The sequence below is a fragment of the Monodelphis domestica genome, chromosome 1 (assembly GCF_027887165.1).
Source record: "Monodelphis domestica isolate mMonDom1 chromosome 1, mMonDom1.pri, whole genome shotgun sequence".
NCBI classification, from domain to species: Eukaryota; Metazoa; Chordata; class Mammalia; order Didelphimorphia; family Didelphidae; genus Monodelphis; species Monodelphis domestica.
The window spans coordinates 478,062,235-478,082,926 of NC_077227.1; the positions used below are offsets into that span (position 1 = coordinate 478,062,235).

General features: G+C 50.0%; 1 protein-coding gene and 1 long non-coding RNA gene across 9 annotated transcripts; one reads left to right on the forward strand and one right to left on the reverse strand.

The window, feature by feature from the left end:
* Positions 1-1,941: 1,941 nt before the first annotated feature.
* Positions 1,942-17,678, reverse strand: TOR4A (torsin family 4 member A). 8 transcript variants are annotated; one of them, XM_007475435.3, is made up of 5 exons: positions 16,634-17,205; positions 13,696-14,130; positions 8,802-8,944; positions 6,560-6,821; positions 1,942-4,742 (listed from the first exon to the last, which is right to left on the reverse strand). In XM_007475435.3, the coding sequence occupies exon 5, from the start codon at positions 4,710-4,712 to the stop codon at positions 3,456-3,458; it is 1,257 nt and encodes a 418-aa protein (XP_007475497.3). In that variant the 5' UTR covers positions 4,713-4,742; positions 6,560-6,821; positions 8,802-8,944; positions 13,696-14,130; positions 16,634-17,205; the 3' UTR covers positions 1,942-3,455. The 8 variants fall into 8 exon arrangements, with proteins under 8 accessions (XP_007475497.3, XP_056668735.1, XP_056668732.1 ...); XM_056812757.1 differs by having other exon boundaries at positions 1,942-4,738; positions 16,634-17,190; XM_056812754.1 differs by having other exon boundaries at positions 1,942-4,738; positions 8,802-8,950; positions 16,634-17,113.
* LOC103095821 (uncharacterized) lies at positions 6,753-8,203 on the forward strand. The gene is made up of 2 exons (XR_008915385.1): positions 6,753-6,886; positions 7,035-8,203. It is a non-coding gene; the product is annotated as an uncharacterized LOC103095821 (long non-coding RNA).
* Positions 17,679-20,692: the final 3,014 nt, after the last annotated feature.

Here is a 20,692-nt window from a genome sequence, read left to right on the forward strand (position 1 = left end):
TGCCCATATCCCTAGCGGTCTCTGTTTGTTTGTTTTCCACCTACAGTCCCCGGCGGTGTGGTGCCGCACTGGGTTGGCATCAGAGAGACCCGAGTTCAAATTTAACCTCAAACGCTTATTATCTGTACGACCCAAAGCAAGTTGCTCAGCTTCCGTCCGCTTCAGTTTCGGTAACTATAAAATAATTTCAATAGGGTACCTTCCTCCCAGTGTGGTGGCGAAGCTCAAAGGAGATAGTAATTATAAAGTGCCTGGCCGTCCTAGGCGCCCAGGACCACTAGTTCCCTTCCCTCCCGCCTCATGGCTAAACTCTTGGGAGGCTCCAATAGCTGCCTCCTCCGTCAGACCCCGGGAGCCTCCAACTTCCCCCAGCCCCACCCTCTTTGGGCCGCTTGGTCAAACCCCGAGGAGCGCCCGGGGGTTTCACACTGTCGAGGTTACCAGCGGATGCGTGTGCCCCAGAGAAGCCGAAGAGGCTGAGGTGGTTTTGACCCCAGACAGAAAGAGGAACCTCATTAAGTATTTGCTCTCCGCTCTCATTTCTTCCAAATCTCACTAATGCCCTACCTCCAAAATCACCTCTCCCGCCGCAACAAACGGTATAGGGGCCGAGAGGGGCGAACCTCGGATGAGGGAAGGAGGGGGACTAGGGAAAGAACCCACGTAATATCCGGGGAAACTGAGGCACGGCGCGTGGCGTGGCGGGAGCCTAGTGTGTCCAAGGTTACGTGAGCAGAAGAACGCTCCGCTTCCTCCATCCCCTCCGGGATACCGTGGGAGACACGGAGAGAAGCTTCACGAAGAAGCCCGGGCATCCACGTGCACGTGAAAACAAGCTGCTGCGGAAGGAGTGCGTGGGGAGCGGACCGCAGATAGTGCTGCGGGGGGAGGGAAGAAGGTGCGTAGGGAACGGACGCTAGTCACTGTGCAGCTGGGGGGAGGGCCGTGGGGAGCGGATGCTAGACAGTGCTGCGGAAGTGGGTGCATGGAGAACGGGCACGAGGCACTGACGGGGGAGTGGACACCAGACAGTGCCGCGGAAGTGGGTGCCCAGGGAATGGACACCAGGCACTGTTGGGGGCGTGAGTGGGGAGCGGGGGCAGAGCTGCCTCCGGGCTGGTTTTTCAGGGGAGGTGAAGGTTTCCACTCCATCCCCACCTCATCCAGTTCAGTGGCCCAGAGTGGTATACCCAGGGGGAAGGCACAAACCCAGAACCTAGGTAGCCAGCCCCCAGCCTCCTGCCCAGTGAAGAGTATGGCTCTTTCCCCATGGGTGGGCTGGACAGATAGGAAGGAAGAAACCAAACCTATACTAAGTGCCTGCTATATGCCAGGCACTGTGCTAAGCCTTTGTAAATATTTCATTTATTCCTCTCAACAACCCTCTGAGCTGAATGCTGTTGTTACCCCGTTCATGTTTGAGGAAAGGGAGGCAGGCAGAGGTTAAGAGACAAGAGTTAGAAAGGGAGGGCCCCAGTCCCTCATTTTACAAATAGGGAAACTGAGGCTTAGATTTGAAAGGGCTTGTACAGAGGCGACCTCAGCCCTTGCTCCCCCATGTGACCCTTCTAAAGGGGCATGGCTGTAGTTAGGCCAGCCATTCTCCACTTAGCTGTAGAAAGTACTTTATGTCCCCCCCTCACAAAAAAACCTTAGGGGCTCCTACCTCCAGATATCCAATATAAAAAACACTAGCATTTTAACCCTCTATAAAGCAATACCTTTCTACCTCTCCAGTCCTCCTACACTTCCCTGTCTACCCTGGTCTACTTACAGTTCTTCCAACAGAACCCTCTGTTTCCTGCTCTTTTCACATGGCTGTTGCTACCTCTCTGTGACTTAACTAAAATCCCACATTCAGGGGGATAGACTTCTTTCCTGGTCCTTTTTACCCCCCTTCCCTTCTGTTTTTACTATAGAATCAATCAATTGATCAACTAATTAATAAATAAACATTTATTAAGTGCCTGTGTGTTTAGCAAAGCACTGGGGATACAAAGAGGCAAAAGATAGTCCCTGCCCTCCAGGATCTTACAATCTTAGAGAGACAACATGCAAACACATCAAGCTATCTACAGGATAAATAGCAAATAATTAACAGAAAGAAGATAAGAGAATTAAAAGTAGTAGGGGAAAGCCTCCTATAGAAGGTTTATACATTTGTACATTGTCTCCCCTGTTAGAATAAAGCTCCCTGAAAGCAGGAACCCTGCTTTTACCTTTATAATTCCACTTAGTACAGAACCTGGCACATAGTGATTCATAAATGCCTGCTGACTAACTGTCTGACCAGGGACTGGCAGAGCCTTCGAGGGTGGGAGGGAAAATTAGAAACATGAGATGAGTGCAGTGTTTGATTGTTCAGGGCTTCCATGCCTTTTTTTTTTTAAACCCTTACTTTCCATCTTGGAATCAATACTGTGGGGGTTAGTGACTTGCCCAGGGTCATACAGCTGGGAAGTAAGTATCTGAGGCCAGATTTGAACCTAGGACCTCCTCTCTAGGCCTGGCTCTCAATCCACTGAACTACCCAGCTGCCCCCTATTCCATGCCTTCTTGCATGAGCTCCTTGAGTCCTATTGCTACTGGTGCTCATGGGGAGGAGGTGGGATGGGCTGCACTCTGAGATTCACATTTTCAGAGGAGGTTAGTGAGAGTCAGGGTCCAGGCTATGACCAGGGCCAGGACTCAATCTGTAGTCAAAGTTGGTCTGTGCCCAAATAAGGCTGGTGTCAGTGCCTTCCATCAGTGTGGAGAGCTTTACAGGTCTCTCCTTGGCCTGATTACATCAGACTGTAGCAGGGGAAACAAGGTAAAGGTTGGGACCCATTTATCATAAACACTAATCAGGCAGACATTTATTGGGAATCAGCAAGGCTGTGGCAGTCTTGACAGCCTCCTCCCTCCCCAGGGTCTCAGTTTCCAGAAAGCTTCTCTTCTTCCATTACTCCCCCCCTGGGTTGGTTTTCTGGCACTGGGATCAAGCAGGAGTTGGACTTCAATCTTAGGAGGTGGTAGGGTTTTGAGGGGGGTATACGGAAGAGTTCCTCAGGTCCAACCTGCAGCCTCTAGCACCAGCCTTTTCCTCAGCTCCTGGGGGCCCTGAAGCTCCTTCATGAGTGTTTTGCCTTTGCAGAGAAGCCAGAGATCCAGACTAGGGGAAAATCTTCTGGGAATCAGCCTTAAAGTCTTGTATATAAATAGAGGCTTTGGCTTTCTTCCTGTGAGCAGCACTTTGGGTCTCCCACAAATCCCCAAGAGGCAGAATTCTCCAGGACAAGCCCAGGAACACTGTCCAAGTCAGGAACAACCTTGTCCAAAGCAGGAAATGTGAGAGCTTGGCACATATAGGAGCAACCTGCTAAGCCCTTGGTTCCCTGCCTACGGTAGGTTCAAAGTCCAGGGAAAAGTGAAGGGGACAAGCAAGAACAGGAGTGGGAAGTGCAAGGTGCCCACTACAACAGGTTGACCTTGGCCACCACCTGCTTGCAGCCAGTGACAGCAAACTCCCCACCCTTGGTGTGATAGTAGCTAAGCTGCCCTGCCAGGCTCTCGATGTGGCTCTGGTTGGGGTAGAAGCCTTCCCCCACCATCTCATCCAGGAAGCAGTTCATAATGTCCCACTTTTCCAGCAGGACAAAAGGAACTACCTGGGCAGTCTCCCAGAGTGGGTGACTGCCTACCAGGAGGGTGTGCACAGTGTGGCCAAGCTCCTCACTGCGGCACCGGGGGTTCAGCTCACTTGAGACGTTCTGTAGGACAAAGCGCGTGATCTCACTGCCTCCAATGCTGCTGATGAGCACATAGATGGCATTGAGGAACTCATTGGACTGCCGAGGCTGGAGGAAGCCATGCAGGGTGTCCAGCAGGCCCGGGGACATGAATTCTACCTCATCCAGGATGAACACGGGAATCTTTTCCTCCACCTCGGCCCGGGTCACCATGTCTGTGATCCTCTCAGACAAATCCTGCCGGCAGGTGAAGCCTTCCTGGCGGTCTGGGCAGTGGTGCATAACATAATACTGGAACACAAAATCGCCCTCCATCACAGAGCGGAAGTGCTTGGCCAGCAGGCGGCCCACATGGCTCTTGCCCACTCCACTCGGACCATTGAGAGAGATAACCAGCGGCTGGCTGTGGATGTGTGTGGCCAGGTAATCCCGCAGCAGTTCCATGATGCTGTCTGTGGCAGCCTTCTGGCCAAACACGCCACGCTGCAGGGCTTTCTCTAGCCCGTCCAGGTCATATTTCTGTAGGTTGTCATCAAGGTTTTCAATGGCGTTGAGGATCTGGAAGCAGACGATGGCCACCAGCAGGAGCAGGCAGCGTTTGGCCTTGCTCTTCTGCTCAATGGGGAGGTATTTCCGGGAGCTCTCTGGGTACAGCACCACCCGGGTCCTGCGGGGCTTCTTCCTCCTCCGGCAGGATGACTCCACCGGAGCCTCAAAGGTGAAGTACTGGGGCTTCTCGAAGTGGGCCCGGTGGTGCAGGAGGGACACGGGGGTGTTACACAGCTTGGCCCGGTCTAGGGAGATCTGTCTCTGGAGCAGCCGGGATGGGGATGGGCTCAGGGCCAGGGATGCCTCCCCAGGAAGGTTGGCACGCATGCGGCTCTTGCGAAGGATCCGGAACTTCCGACGCAGGCGGATGACAGAGATCATGCCCCCTGCGGAAAGTTGGGCAGGTCGGGGGCTCGGCTGACCTCCTTCCATCTCTCTCTAAGACACACCATTCAGGTCTTCCTAGAACAAGAAGATAACGTCAAGAGCCTTCTCAGTGGCTCAATGGATGGAGGACCAAGCCTGAAGTCAGGAGGTCTGGGGTTCGAAGTTGGCCTCAGACACTGCCTAGCTGTGTGACCTTGGGCAAGCCACTGAACCCCAAGTGCCTGACTGCTCTTATGCTTTGAAACCAATACTTAGAATTAATTCTAAGAGAGAAGGCTTAAAAGAAAAAAAAAGCAAAGCGCTTTCTCAGAGGCTTACTAAGAGTGTCTTAAGTTGTCACTGGTAACTGGCCCCCCTGTTCGGGGCCTTTTAAGTCTAAGCAACAGTGGGAAAGTGGATCCCCAAGATCTATTAAAGGAAGGCTCAGAGGATGGAATTTTAGGACCATTAGCTCTCAGTTCCTAACACCCCAATCTGATCCCCTCTTTCCAACATCTCAGCTACAGAGGGAAGTGAAGAGTGGAGGTAGAGGTGGATAATGGGCTCAGAGGCAGGGGGGCCTGAGTTCAAATCCAGCCAGGCCACTTGCTTGCTGTGTAACCTCCATCTGCCTCATTGTAAGATGAGAGGTCATACAAGCACCTCAATGAGTTAATATTTGTAAAGCACTCAGCACCGTGCCTGGTACCTAGGAAATGGTTAATGGATACTTGTTTCTTTCCTTCCTTTGTCTCTGGCCCTGCTGCTCCTCCTACCAACAGTGGCACAGTGACTGAGAACTGGATTTTGGATACAGAGGTTCCGGGTTCCCATCCTGGTTCTACTATTTAAGACATGCAACAAGCTGATTTCTCTCTCTGGGCTTCCTTCTCTGAAAAATGACGGGGTTGATTAACTCATCCAACTCCCCAGGTGCCAGGCGCTCTCATCCCGACACGCGGGGTCTGTCCCGGGAGGCCGGGCCTGGTGAATGAGGGGCTGGTGTCCAACCTTTACCCCCACATCAGGCTGCCTGGGCCCCACATGCAAATCCTTTAGGGCAGAAGGAATAAATGGGGCTCTGCCTAGTGGATGAGGAAGTGACCAGGCCTGACACTGGGAGGGGTGGGTGGTTCTGTGGCTTTGCTTGCCTAGAGGGCTTCCTGACAGAGGGGTCAGTGGCAGGGTCTAGGAGCAGATAAGTTTCTGACCCCATTTCCTCCCCATCAATGACCTGCACAGGCTTCTAGGAAGGGTTGGGGTAGTATATGGACTGGGGAAGAGGTCAGGAGTGCCCCAGGGCTAAAGCCACACCGCCAGCCCCTTCCCATGAAAGCTCCAGCAGCTCCTCTCCTAGCATGTGACAGGGACTGTCCCCCAAAGTTCCTTCTGGAAGCTGGTCTCCTTGGACCCCAGGCACCGGGTGGGAGAGAAGGATCAGCTTCTCCACACACACCTCCAAGAACTGGGGGATGGACCGGGAGGAAAGCCTCAGTTTGGGCCAGGCAGGGGCGCAATCTGGTGGGCTGGCTCCAAGCAGCACCCCTCTCTGGAATCCCCTCGACCTCCCCATACTCACAGACACTGAGGGCAGGAGAAATCCCACACGCTGCAGCCCAGCTCGAGGCAGACACAAGGAGAGAGAGATGGAGACAGGAAGATACAAGGAGAGGCAGACACAGAGCCGGGGCTCGAGGCGACCCAAAGAAAGGAAAACAGGAGAGGTGACAAGCAGACAAAGGAGACAAGGAAAGGACAAAAGGAGGCAGGCACAGGCACTGACACGGATCCCAGGAAAGAGGCAGAGGGAGATGCACAGAGGAGAGGCACAGCCGAGAAACAGCCAGAGCCCAGACCAGCCCGAGACAGAGGGGGGCAGCCTCGGGCCTCCCCCAGCCCCAGTGGGTCCGTACCTTGTGTGATCAATGTCAGGCCCTGAGCCAGCCACCTCAGGGCACCCCGGCCCCCTGCTCTGCCCTCCTCCCAAGAGGCCGGTAGTTCCAGCTGTTCAGGAAGCAGGAAATGCCAAAGCCTCTCTGGGCTGGGGGTTCCCAGGCGGACGAGTGCGGGGAGGAGGGAGCTCTGGGGGGAAAGGTCAGTAGACGGCACTCAGAGGCATCAGGGGAGCCGGGCTTCGGGAAGTCTCCAGCCAGGACCCAGGAGCAGGACACCTGCCTGTGGGGAGAGAGCCAGGAGGGAGAGGAAGCTGATGAAGAGGCTTCCGCCTCTATGCAAAGGAAGTGAGTCAGGGGGGGCGGGCAGGACGCAGAGGAATGAACAAGGCCTGGGAGCCCTCACCTCAGGAGGGAGAGTCCTCTGGGCCAGAGGAGCTGCTCCGGCCTGTCCAAACAGGACAACCTCTCACTCTTTTCATGTTTCCTTCTCCAGCCCTCCGACATCCTTGAGACCTTCGTCTGACACCCCTGAGGCCACTTCCTTCCCCCTTTCTAGGAGGCCAGTAAGAAATCCTGTCCTTGGGGAGGGGGCAATACCGTCCCTAAGAGGGCCTCCAAGGGATGCCCCAGAGCATTTACAGGCCCCGTTGGCCTGACAGCCTCTCGGGATCTGGTGGAGCTTTTCAGGTCCCTCTGTGCCCCCCTCCATCCGCTCCTCTCTGTGCCCACCTCACCCTCCTATCCTCTCTCCTAAGCCTTTCAGGCCCAGCCCTGCTCGGGCACTTCGCCTGTTCTTCTGGCCCTGGATCATCTTATCTTTGCCCCCACTGACTCTGAGGCACCCTGGTCTGAAAGCAGTTCCTCCCTTGGCCAAGAGCCCACCCGTGAGCCCTGTACAAGGGGAGCCCCGGAGGGCCAGATCCCCAGGTTCAGCAGGAAATTGCCCCTTTGCCTAGGCCTGTATAATCAAGCCTTTCCACAAAACAGCCCCCACTCACCAGGCCCTTAGACTTATCAGGCTTTCCAGTGGGTTGCACTCTGGGTAGGGCTTAAATAGGAGCTGTTTCATCTTGAGCAAATAAATCCCTCTTTCTGAATCCCAGTTTCCTCTGTAAAATGAGGCCCCCATGTTTGCTCTGCCTATCACAGGACTGCTGAAAAGGACAGACTGTGTGTACAGCCGAACGTGTGGAACCACACACAGGTAGTTCCTGTTTTCACTAACTCCTGGCATTGCGTGGTGCGCTGTGCTGAGCCCTGCCAGGCGAGATGCTCCCTCTGCCTGTCCCCGCATCCCCCGGACTTCTAGAAGACAGTCCGAGGCCGCTTCTCTGGCTTGATTTCCATAGAGTCAAAGAATAATGGAATTTCGGAGTGGAGAGAGACCTTGGTGGTCCTCTTGTACAAGCCATAGCACCCCACCCCCAAAAACCCCTGCCACTACCATATGAATGACGAGTGACCTGCCATCCTCTGCCAGATGTCCAAGGAGGACTGTTTTCCTAAGCAGCCCATTCTCCTTTAGGTTCGCTCTCATTCTTCAGGACTTTTTCCTGTTATCCTGCCTAAATCTATTTCTTTGCAGTTTCTCCTTATAGTTCTTCATCTCCCCTCTGGGAGATTTATTCTCCTACACAGAATAAATGTAGTCTTTCATAAGAATTAATTTCAAGTCTTTAATGACAGCGACTGCACTTCCCCCAGAATCTTCTCTTCCCCAGGCTGAGGATCCCTAGAGCCTTCTGCCTTATCCTCAAAGGGCAATAAATCAGGGCTCTTCACCGTTCCAGTTCCTCCACTGTCCACGGGGAGCTTTCCAGGGCCCCAAGATGGAAATGCCAGTGTCACCCTTAATGCCCTCCTTCTCTCTGGATAGGGATGCAGTCACCAAGTTTTACCCTTTCTACCTCCCTTAGGTGGCTCCCTCCTCTCCATTTTCATAGCTATCCCCCCAAATAGGTCCTTATCACCCTTCACCCAGACTGCAGCCTCGGTGGCCCCCTAACCTACCTCTTACTCTTTAGATTCTCATCTCTCCTCCCTTCATCCCAGATAGGCTGGCTCATTTTTGTTGTTGTTCTTGTTTATCAACGCCTTAGGGGCTTCATACCTTAGAAAATGCATCTGCTCCAAACTTTTATTTAGGCTGGGAATCAGGACTGACCAGCTTTTCTACAAGTAATCCCGGGTCCTTTGGGTTCTTACCAAACCGGTCCTGATGGCATGGGGCGCCAGGGCCAGCGAGGGGCCCTACACCTACCTCTGGACACCAAGGAACTGAGCGCTGGAGGGCCCTGACCCTCCTCCGGGAGTTTCACCGTGAGCTGCTCCAGACGTCATCCTGTTTGTCTCCAGCCTCGGGCCCCACATTGCTCGGTGCCTCGGGAACCTCTCCACCATCACCTGGAACTCAACATGCCCCAAAAGAGAGTCATGATCCTCCCTCTGCAAATTGCCTCACTCTTCCCCCTTCCTCGTTCTTGTCAGTGGTACCCCGAGCCTCCCAGGCCCCCGAGATGGAAATACCGGTATCCCCTTCGCTCCTCTCTCTCCCTGCCCCCCTATCCAGTTTTGAAGTTCTATCCTGTCTCCATTTTCATGGCTATCACCCCAAACCAGGGCCCCATCCCCCTTCACCTAGCCTGCAGCCTTAGCAGCCTCCTCACTCTCGCCTCTCATCCCTCCTCACTTCATCCTACCTATGCTAGCCCCCCCTTTTCTTTTAAACCCTTATTTTCTGTTCTAATAACAACTCTCAAGACAGAAGGGCAAGGGATCGACAAGTGGGGTAAAATGACTTGCCCAGAGTCACATAGTAGGAAGTAGTCGAGGCCAGATTTTGACCCAGGTCCTCCTGACTCCTGGAGTCACCCAGCCAGTAATTGTTGGAGGTAGGACTTGAACTCAGGTTTTCCTGAGGCTGAGGCTGTTTTTTGTTGTTGTTGTTGTTTTACCAACTAAGCCTCTCACTGTCAGACTCATCTTCCTAAAAAGCAAACTCCTCATTCTCTACTAGATCACACACAGACTCTTCAGCTGGCACTCGGGTCTTCTACAGTCATGTTCTTCCCCATCTCGTCAAGGTCTCCTATTCCCTCATACAAACTCTCCTCTCCCGCCAGGCTGTTCTGTCTGTTGCCTCCCCCATTTGCTCTATTCATTCCTGTCCCTACAGCTTTCTCCATGCCCTGTCCTCCCCAGGAAACGTCCCCTTCTTATTTCTTCAACTCCACAGCCTAAATCTCAGTCAAGCTCAGCTCAATGTCTCCCTCCTCCCTCCCCACAGTGATCTTTTATTTCATCCCTTGCCTAGGCAGGAGGCAGCTGGATGGTTCAGCTCAGTTCAGCGCTAGATCTGGACTTGGTAGCCCGGAGTTCAAATCTTCCCTCAGGTACTCAACTCGCTCTGTGACCCTGGGCAAGTCATTTAACCTCCATCTGCTTCAGTTTCCCCATTTGTAAAATGAGTAGAATAATAACACCCACCTCCTGGGTAGAATAATAACACCTACCTCCAAGGCTGTCATGAGGATAATAAAATGAGATAACATTTGTAAGGTGCTTGGCCGGCTTTCAAGTGTGATCTAAATGCTAGCCGGGGCTATGAGTGAGGGGCCCAGGGCTAGGGGGGAGGCATAGACCTGAAGCTCTAGAAGCTAGAGAAGGGGCTCCATGACTCTTTCTCAAAGGGCCACATTCCTATAAATGGACGAACGACTGCTCTTGAGCTCCCTCCATTAATGCGTCTGTATTTTAGTCTGCCCGCTGTTACTGATCCCCTAGCCCAGCCCAGCCCAGCCAGGGCTGGCTGCTGCAGATAAAACAGAGCTGGTGGCTTCTTCTCCTACTCAGGATGGCAGCTATTTCCTACTCTGCCACCATCTCTCCCAAGCCAGCCAGAAGGACCCAGTGTCTGGGAAGTAGATTTATCAGCATCAGAAATGCTTCCTTCCTGTTTATCCCACACAGGGAGCTGGGGGAGGCAGTAGGGATACATACAGGTAGAAGTAGAAGGCACGGTTCCTGCCCGTGAATCTGGTTGAGGGGACAAGGCATGAATACACAGGGAAATGACAAAAGGAAATGAGTGTCAGGTATCCAAAAAGCAGCACAGGTAACAGTGGATAGATTACTGGACCTGGAGGCAGAAACACCTGAGTTCAGATCCTTGCCTCAGATACTTATCAGCTGTATGAGCCTGGTCAAGTCACAGTAAGCAGCACAGACAGTAAAGGTTCCAGAGTTCTGTGAGTGAGCGAGGAAGCACTTCCGATGTCATGACCATCCCTCCATTTCTACTTCTCCCTCCCTCGATTCAATCCTTTATTTCTTTTTTACTTTATTTTTTTTTAAGTCCCTCATTTCTTGCTTTGATTTCTGTGATACTGGTCTCCCTGCCAATACCTCTTACACATTGCTGTCCCCAGTAATCTTCCTAACTTAACACTTTGATTTTATCATTACTGAAAAATCTTCGATGGCTCTCTACCGCCTATTAAGTGAAGAACAGCCTCCTGATCCTGACGTCGGAGAGTCTTCATAGTCTGGCTCTTACCAACCTTTCTGAGATTTCTGGATGCTGCTCTCTTTCACATGCTCTACATTTTACCAAATGAGACAATTTTCTGTATCTCCTTCCCTCTCCAATCTCAGAGTCCCTGTTCACCCTCTTTCCCTTCGTAGGAAGAAGCATTCCCACCTGACTCCTCACCTTTTCTTCTTTCACAGCCCAACTCAAATTTCCTGTACTCTATAAAGTCTTCCCTCAAAGACCACCAAGTCCTTTTTTTTTAAACTGGGAAAATTTTAAAATAGTATTAAAAATGTAAAATATTAATTTAATTATTAATATTATAATAGATATTAAGTATATACATTTTATAAAAGTTCCCTATTTCTCAATTTTATAGAGAAGTGGATCAAATTTATAAGCATACAAGTCATTCTCTAATTGGCAAATGGTCAAAGGATATGAAGAAGCAGTTTTCAGATCAAGAAATCATGAAGAAATTTCTAAATCAATCTTGATTAGAGAAATACAAGTTAAAACAACTCTGGGGTACCACCTCACAGTCATCAGATTGGGGAGAGGCAGCTGGGAGAGCACCAACATGGGCAAGCTCTGGTTGGGGGAGTGCTGATGCATATATATCCAACAAGCCCTTCTAAAAAAGATCTCTTCCTCCTCAGATTTTCTTTTCTTTTTTTTTCTTCCTCCTCAGATTTTCATGGAACTTTCCCCTGACATTTCCTTTGTATTCCTCACTTTCCTTTCTATCAGAGTTATATATAATATATCTTTATCTTTCTCTCAATTTGATTCTAAGGCAGCTAGGTTGATAGAGTGCTGGACCTGGAGACAGGAAGACCTGAGTTTAAATCCTGCTTCAGGTGCTTATTAGCTGTGTGAGGCAGGGCAAGTCACGAATCTCTGAATGCCTCAGTGTCCTCATCTGTAAAATGGAAGTAATAACAACATCTATTTTATAGCATCATCGTGAGGATCAAACGTAATAACACATAAAATGTGTTTTAAAAATGTTAAAGTGCTCTATAAACAATATTATTTTTGTGGTTGTGAGCTCCCTGACAGTAGAGGTCCACATTTTAACTATTGTTGTACTTCCCATACTCAGTACATAGTTGGTGATTAATAATTGTTGATTTTAACCAAAAGATTGGCAAACATTCCTATGGGCCAGGGAGAATTCTGAGCCTTAGGGACAGAAAGACAAAAAAGAAAATCAGTTCTTGCCTTGGAGTTTACATTCTAATGGGGGAGACAAGGTGCCCCTCTATAGAGCCCTACAACATAGATCCAAGAAGATCCAAGAAGGGAAGGGACTTGTGGCTATGGGAGGAAGCCCGGGAAAAATGTCATTCAGAAGGGAAAGTAGGTGTGGGGCTTTGATCTGAGTCTTGAAAGAAAGAGGTGATGTTGAGGGAAGACATTCCAGGAATGGGACATATGCAGTGAAAGAGAGACAGGAGATGGCATGCCAAATATGAAAAACAGGAAGAAGTTTGGTTTGTGCAGAGGGGAAGAACATATGATGAAACATGATAATATATATATATATAAATCATGATATATGTATATAATACACATATAACCTAGATCAAATCACTTGCCAGATTCAGGAAGGGAAAGGGAAGGAAGGGGGGAGAATAAGTTTGATCATATAACTTGGGAAAACTTATGAGGAAATTTGTTATTACATGTAATTAGTTTTTTAAAAATTAGTTTTTAAAAAGTCTTAAAACAAAATGCACTGGAAATCTTAGATAGAGGTTAATCTGACATTCTCTGACTCCCGAATGGTTTGTGGATAGATTTTTAAGGGGTCCATGGGGTTGGGTAGAAAAATTATATTTTTATTTTTTTAAAGTCTTAGTGCAGGTGTTAGCTCTAGATATATATTACATATAGTGTCTTATTTACTAAACATTCTATAAGTTACTTATAGAGCAACAGATGTGTGAGTACCATAGCAGGGTGGTACATGGGATTAGTTGGATTTTTTTTTAACTCTTACCTTCTTAGTATCTTTTCTTAGTCTTAGTATCAATTCTAAGAAAGAAAACTGGTAAGGTCTAGGCAATGGGGGTTAAGTGACTTGCCCAGGGTCACAGAGCTGGGAAGTGTCTGAGGCCAGATTTGAACCTAAGACCTCCTGTCTCTAGGCCTGACTCTCAATCCACTGAGACACCCAGCTGCTCCCTATTTACACATCTTAAAGAAAAATTTTCTCATGCCTGTTTCTCATGCCCATTGGCCCATTCGCTTGCTAGTCACTACCAACTCTGAGCTCCTTGTCGCTACTCCGCTACTATCTCTGGCCTTCTTCTTTTTGTCTCCCCTCCACTGTGAGCTCCCTGAGGACAAGGCATCAGGCTGGTCTCCCTGACTCCTCACATACAGATGAGCATGGGCCCGGGATCACTTCCTTCCTCTGCCCTGAAAATTCCTCCTTGGCTTCCCCAGTTCATTTCCCAAGTCAGTCCCCATCGCCTAAGCCCCAGCCACTCATCCAGAAGTGTGCATCCCCAGGTGGGTGGAAGAAGGAAGGACCCTTTTCTAGAGCACTCTGAGCTGCCCGAGAGCCCATCAGAGCCTTCCTGTCTCCCTCCTTCCCTCCCCTGCCCCTTCATACACATTTCCTCCTAGGCAGGGGCAGTACAGCCTCAGTTCTCTCCGCTTTCCTTGCCTGGTCCCAGGTGACCCCAAAGGGCACCCATTCTAAGAGATGCCAGGTGCTCGGGCATTCCCATGAAGGCAGGGAGGGCAGCAGCCCTGGGGGGCACGATGGGAAGCTGGAGGGGTACTGTCTCTGTTTCATGAATAGGCCAGGGCCTTGTTCTCTGGGTAAACTCATCCTCCACATGAACAGCCTTTCCTGTTGGGCTCTGGGCCTCCTCCTCCTTTGGGCCCGGGGAAGCTACATGCAGGTTCTTGGAAGCACTGGGGGGTCCCTCAGGCCTTTCGGATGATCCTGCCAGCCTTCCGCCAGTCCCGCAGCCGCTCCCTGCGCAGAGAATACACCAGCGGCCGAGAGAAACCAGGTCGACCTGATGGAGACCTAGAAAAGCTGCAGTGGACAGAGACCGGGTCACTGGGGGGCCTCCAGCACCCCAAATCCCCAAGGCCTTTAGGGCCCAACCATCGACCTCCTAGGTGGCCTTGGTACAGTACAGAGTTAGAGCATCGTGGGACTTGGAATCAGGAGGAAGGCTTGGGTTTGAACGCCCCCTCAGGCATTTCTAAATGGCGTGGTTCTTCATATATATAAAAAATGGTACCCACCTGTGGGGATTGTTAGGAGGATCAAATGAGATGACGCATGTAGAATGTTTCAGAAACTTTAAGGAAATGATATAAATGCCAATAGTTGGCAAAATGGCACGCTCTGCTTTCTTCCTCCATCCCTCCCATCAAAGAATGGTAGACGTCAGAGGTCAACTTTTACAGGAAGCGGGAATCTTCTGCATAACCTCATCCACCAATGGTGTTCCCCATTTGAACACCACCAGAGACAGTAAACTCTCTACCTAGCAAGGTAGGCTATCCCATTAATGACATGGACAATTATGTTGGAGTTTTTCCTCACAGGGAGCAAAAATCTACCTCCCTGAAGTTTCCATCCATCTGGTCCTAATTCTGCCCTTTAGGGCCAAGTAGAACAAGCTTAATCTCTTTTCACAGGACAGCTTTTTAAATATTTGGAGATGGATCATGGCTTCTATTCTATTTTCTCTTCTCTGGGGTAAACAATGCCAGGACCTTCAATCAATATACATATAATATGACTTTCCTCAGCATTCTGGTTGCCTTCATTTGCCCTCTTAAAAGGCAATGCCCAGAACTGAACAAAATAACACAAAAAAGGTCTGAGCAAGTCAAAGAGAAGAAAAAGCACCTCCCTCATCCTGGACCCTTTGCTTTGGTTCATGAACCTTAAAACCAAAGCTATTTTTGGCTGCCTCATCTCATTATTGTCTCTTGTGGAGCTTTTTAGTCCACTAAAACCCCAGGAATAAAACCCTCCTTAGGAATTGTCTCACTATGTATTGTCATCATCATGCTATACTTAATGCAGTTAATTTTTTTGAACCCAACTAAGTCCTTTCATTTATCCCTGTTGATTTTTCCTTTTGTCTCTGGGCCTCTCAAACCACTCTGAACACTGTAGTAGGACTCAGTCCCTCAAGGCAAAAACATCTTTCTTGTCCCTTGGATTAAACCACATGTATTTGCAACTGGGCTGCTCTACACAGATCTGTGGAACACACCTCAGGACAGAACTAACAAAGCAGGGAAGATCTCCGAATGACGGCCACAAAGACTGGGGGATGAAGTTGGCAGGAGAAATGGCCACACAGGAAGACAGGTAGACATGGTGATATTTCTTTGGTGTGGGCAAATGGCAATTGAGTGGGGACAGGATCAACCACTGGAACATCACAGTAAGGACGAAGGATAGGGGATCAGAGCTTGTCCCCTCAAACCTAGACACTGGAACTGAGGAGCCCTTGGTAGGTGACAGTGATGACTTTTGCACAATCATACATTACCTAACTGGAATGGAGCTGATGGAACTCATGCCTGGAAGGGGATGGGCGTGGGTGTGGGTAAAATAGGCTGAAAAGAAACAGTTCTGAGAAGCTAGATAGAACAAGTCTGTACTTCTTCCATATGCCGGAATTTCAGACATTTGTAGACAACTGAGTCTTCCCCAAGTTGTCTTGTCTCCAAGCTATACATACATACAGATTTTGGTATGGCATAGATTCACATTGCCTTCATGATCCCAGTCGCCCTGCTCTGGACACAGTCCAGCTTGCCAAAATCTCCCTAAAATATGTCACCCCAAAATGGACCCAATATTCTCCTGGGGTCGGTCAGCAAAATTATGAGCTGCTTCATTCTGGACATTAGGTTTTTATTAATGTAGTCTTAGTTTGCATTAGCTTTTTAAAATGATAAATGAAGCTCCCCCCCCCCCCCAATTGCTGTCTAGTCCATCTTTCCCATCCTGCACTTGGACAGTTGATGTTTTTGAATTCAGATGAGAGATTTTACATTTACTCCAATTAAATTATTTTTTCAGCCCAAGGAGTCTATCATCCAGTATATTAAGTATCTCTCCCACTTTGAGGGCACTTACAAATCTGGGAAACCATCAGAGCCTTCATCCAAATCTCTTTTAAAAACAAAACAAAACAAAAAAACCGATGATGAACGAGAGGTGCTCTAATTGTACCCGTCCACCCTAATTAAGGAGGTGGAGGGCTGGAGCCCACCCCGGGAGGGGATGCATCTGGCCTTCCTCTGGAGCTCAAGAGAGCATTCTTCCTACCTAGCCCCATCCACAGAGGAGGCTCAGCTTTATCCCCTTGCTCCTCCCGTCATCCTCTATCAGAATAAGCTCCTCTTTGGCTTTGGAGAAACCTCACATCTTCAAGCTCTCAGATTGTGCCCAGATCCCCTGGGGGCCCTCCGGCCATCTAGCCATCCCCAGTGGGAAGTCTGCAATTGAGGGATGATCCCGGAAAGCGCCCTCCCTCCCTCCCACCGCAATGCCGTTCCCCCACCTGGCTGACCACACGGGCCCCGCCTGTTTCTTGGGCTTGGCCCGCTGCCGCTGCAGCTCCATCCAGCCGCAGAGCAATTCCTGGAGGATCACGGCGTAGAGGAGGAGGAGGAGGAGGCGGGGGTCCATGCGGGGCACCTCAGTCTCCATGGCCGCTGGGGCCGGGAGATGCCCACTGAAAGGGAAAGGGGGTGTCGGGGAAAAGGGGGCGACTGGGGGGAGGGGAGGGGATGGGCGCCGCAGCCACCTCAGAGGATGCTGGCGCAGGGACTGCTGAGGTCCGCGCGCGCGCACGCGTCAGCAGCATCCCACACTATCCTCCTGGATGCGCGCGCTCCGTGCGCGCAACGCCCTGGGGAGCCTGGAAGGAGTTCTTCCCCCTGCCGGGACCAGGCTCGGGATCGAGCTATTGGCCCGATTCTCTCGAAGCAGTGCAAGTTCTCCGGGTTCCTGACCCTCTGCACCGCAGGTCCTCCAAGTCTGCAAAGGGGCCGGATCCAGGGTGCCCAAGAATGTTCTTGGTTGCAGGGCCAGCATTCCCTCATGAAATTGTATACGACGCTAGAATCCAGAACGTCAGAACCGGGAGCGCCCTTGGAGGGCAGCCAGCCCTACTCCCCAACCTACCATTTTACAGATGGGGGGACGGGGGAGAGGGCGGCCTACCCCAAGCCCCACAGAAGCATAGCAGGGACTGGAAGCTAGACTTCCTGACTATCCCAGGAAACGTTCAGCTCCCAGGGACCAAGAATTCAGAATTGTGCGGCCACGGTCGGCTTCATGTACCCGCAGACTTGTGACAAGACTCCAGGCTGCCCACAGTATAGCAGGAGGCTGTTGTTTGGAAGCTGGGGATGGGGGTTGGTTTCAGCAACGGTTCCTAAAACGACTCAAATTCTCTCAGACCTTGGTTCCTGGCCCTAAATTGGAATGGAGAGGAAAAGGGGCTAAGAGAAACCAGGCCCTGAGGGCAAGGATTAGCATGGGGAAAAGCCTCCATAAGTCCACAGATCCCAGGGCTTGAGGAAACATCAGGAAAGGGAACGGCAGTTCTCTTGGCAGGGAAGCCGAGACTGAAGAGAAGAGATTCTTTTCTATACATCACTCGCCCTCATCCCGTGTTTTCTTCAAAGTACAGGGGAATGTAGCAGTATCTCTGGTAGGGGCTACATCCAGAAATGGAAGTCTCTGGGCCTCATTCCCTGGCCCACGATGGTTAAAGACCCCAAAGGATTTCCTTTGCCCTATGAGTACAAACTGAATGCAGTACCAGGCTTTCCTAAATGTCTAGTATACAAGGTATGGCCCACATCTGATGTTGCATTTTGTAGAGCCACAAAGATTTCTGGTGCTCAGAATTGCGTAGCTTTTGCCACTTCATCAGTGGCCAGTCCTTGATTTCTCACTCCCCAAACTGTGGTTCCATCAGGGGTTGCTGCAGGTCTCTTTCTCAAGGCTCTGATTTGGAGAGCTCAGAGCATTGCCAGAGCAAGTGTGGATTTCCAGAAAGTCCCCTCCGAGGCATGACTGGTCAGTGGAGAGCTCCACCCTTTGCTCTCCAGACCCCCCAAATTCTATCCCTAAATGAGTGTGAGGGCCCAGGGACTGGGGGTGGTGATATACATATGTTAAGGGTCTATGTGCCATGTACCGTGCTAAGGGCTGGGGGTATAAAAAAGAGGCAAAAGCCAGTCTCTGACTTCAAGGAGCACACACTCTAATGAGGGGAGGCAACAGACACGTACAAACAAGTTATACATGAGACAAATGAGAAATAAGAGGAGAGCATTCCAGGAAGCGGGGAGAGCCAGTGAAAATGCTCAGTCAGAGCACAGAGGAGGAATGTCTTGTTGGTGGCATCCCTGGAGTAATTGCTTTGGTGGCTGGAGAATGGACCACCACAGCAGAGACTTGAGGCAGGTTACTGCAGTAATCTGGGGTGAGGGGTTGAAGGACTGCACCAAGTGATGGCAGAGAGCGGAACATAGCCTAGAGATGTTGCAGAGGTGAAATCAGGCTTTTTGGCAAAAGCTTGAAGAGTGGTAGGCCTCAGGTGGGAAGAGTTGATGAAGATAAAAAGGGCTCTAGATGGCCTCCAAGGCTTCCTAGCCATGTGACCCTGGGCAAGTCACTTAAACCCTGTTGCCTAACCCTTACATAGTATTGATTCTAAGAGGGAAAGTAAGGGTTAAACCAATAAATAAACAAATAAAGCTCTAGTCAGTCACCCCAGTTCTGCTCCTTATAAGCTGTTCATTACTGAGACAGCATCACACTAGATGATGCCATTTTTTTGCGAAGGGCACCCAGAAACACGAGGCAGTTATCGTTGGCCTAACCAATGAGTTCTTCAACAGTTTTGCCCTTCAGTTTAAGTGACAATTTCCTCCCTGGTCAACCTGGACACAATGGCCACGTGAAGACCCTAGACCTCCTAATCCTTGGGTCAAATGGGACCAGGACCAACTGAGGATGGAGTTCTGGGTAAACATTAGTTCTGCTCCCTGAAACGCCACAGGTTTGTATTTCTGTCAAGTACTGCCATATGTAGATTCTAGCTTGGTGGCTGGGCCAGGGACACATTTCATTTAATTTTCAGGAACAATAAATCATTCCCAAAAGTGCACCAAGAGTTGTATTAGACTCCCAAACAAGACTCGGGCACTAGGAGATTGCTTTCAGCAACCTTTTGGGAACTGGAAAGTTTTACAACCAAGACTTTCCAAGCACCTCAGAGGCCTGAAGTAAATGGGAAAGAGGTCTCCAATGGGCTTAGCAATTGCAAACAAATCCAGGACCAGAGAGGAGACCATTCTGGTCATCAATTTCAATGACAGTAGCATTTCTGCAGAGAACTCGACATGGAGTCAGGACACCTGGGTTCCAAGCTAGACCCTGTGCCTCGGTTTCATCTGTAAAATAAGGACAACACCATCTGCGCCACCGCTTCACTAGGTTGTTATTCGGGTCTGAGAAGACTACAGCATGGCATAGTGCTCTGTAAATGCTAAAACTCTACTGAAGGTTGAAGGTAAGGTTAGGAGAGCTAAATGGCCAACCCAAGTATCTAAAGCAATGTCCTGTGCGTTTCCCTCCACATCTCTACTGCCATATCCTCTCTAGTTGTTGTTTCAAAGGTAAAGAGAAGGAACATAGCAACAAACCACACTTACACAGTGCTTTAAGATGAACAGACCACCCTATGATGTAGGCAGTACAAATACTAACTTCCATAAACCGAGGCAAATGATTTATCCAAGGCCACACTGCAAGTTAGTCAGGTCCTGATTCTAAGTTCAGAGTTCTTTCTACTCTACCATGATATCTCTACACAAAGAATGGAATCCTGTTCTACAAATAGCAAAACTGTGTGTGTGTGTGTGTGTGGGGGTCTTCTCAATTTATTTTTGACATCTCTTGACATCATCTCCAATAGGCCTTTTCCCCTTTGCCAACCTTTCCCCAACAGCATCTAGTGCCAGACCAGGGTCTCTAGACCTCTCTCCCCTTCCTACCCAGTTAAGCAAGTCCCTGAACTTTCATGCTGACCCAGCTCTCAGACTCTTTAAGTCCTGAAAAGTCTTACCCTAAAGCAACGCATTTCTACTGGTGAGAATTTTTGGTACTCTGAAAGGAGAAGGCATTTCTCAGTGGAAAGTCCTATACCAAACCCTTGAAAAGGTAGGAATCTCACTCAACACAAGTACCACATTAAGACCAGGAGGCTAAGGCAGAGCACATGGCAGGGCAAGAGAGCCTCAAGGAGGAGGAAGGCCTCAGGATGAGACTATTATAGGTAAAAGGAATGGGCAGTGGTGAAAAGCTGCCTACCTAAGGGTTTACTTGTTGTTTCAAGTAGCAACATTAGTTAAGCCTGGAGGACCTGACTGTATAGTTCTTCTAGAGAACCTCCCATGGACAGACTCCTGGCAATTAGCCAACCAGCCACATGCTCAACCACTCAGGACTAGGGAAAGCTTCTGTCACTCATGCAGTCTCTACTGTGACATTTAAGAGAAATCCAACTAGCAACACCCAATCACACAGAACCACACTTTTC

Excerpts from the sequence above, each read along its gene's own strand:
- TOR4A (XM_016428378.2), bottom strand. The coding sequence starts at position 4,712 with ATGGAAGGAGGTCAGCCGAGCCCCCGACCTGCCCAACTTTCCGCAGGG.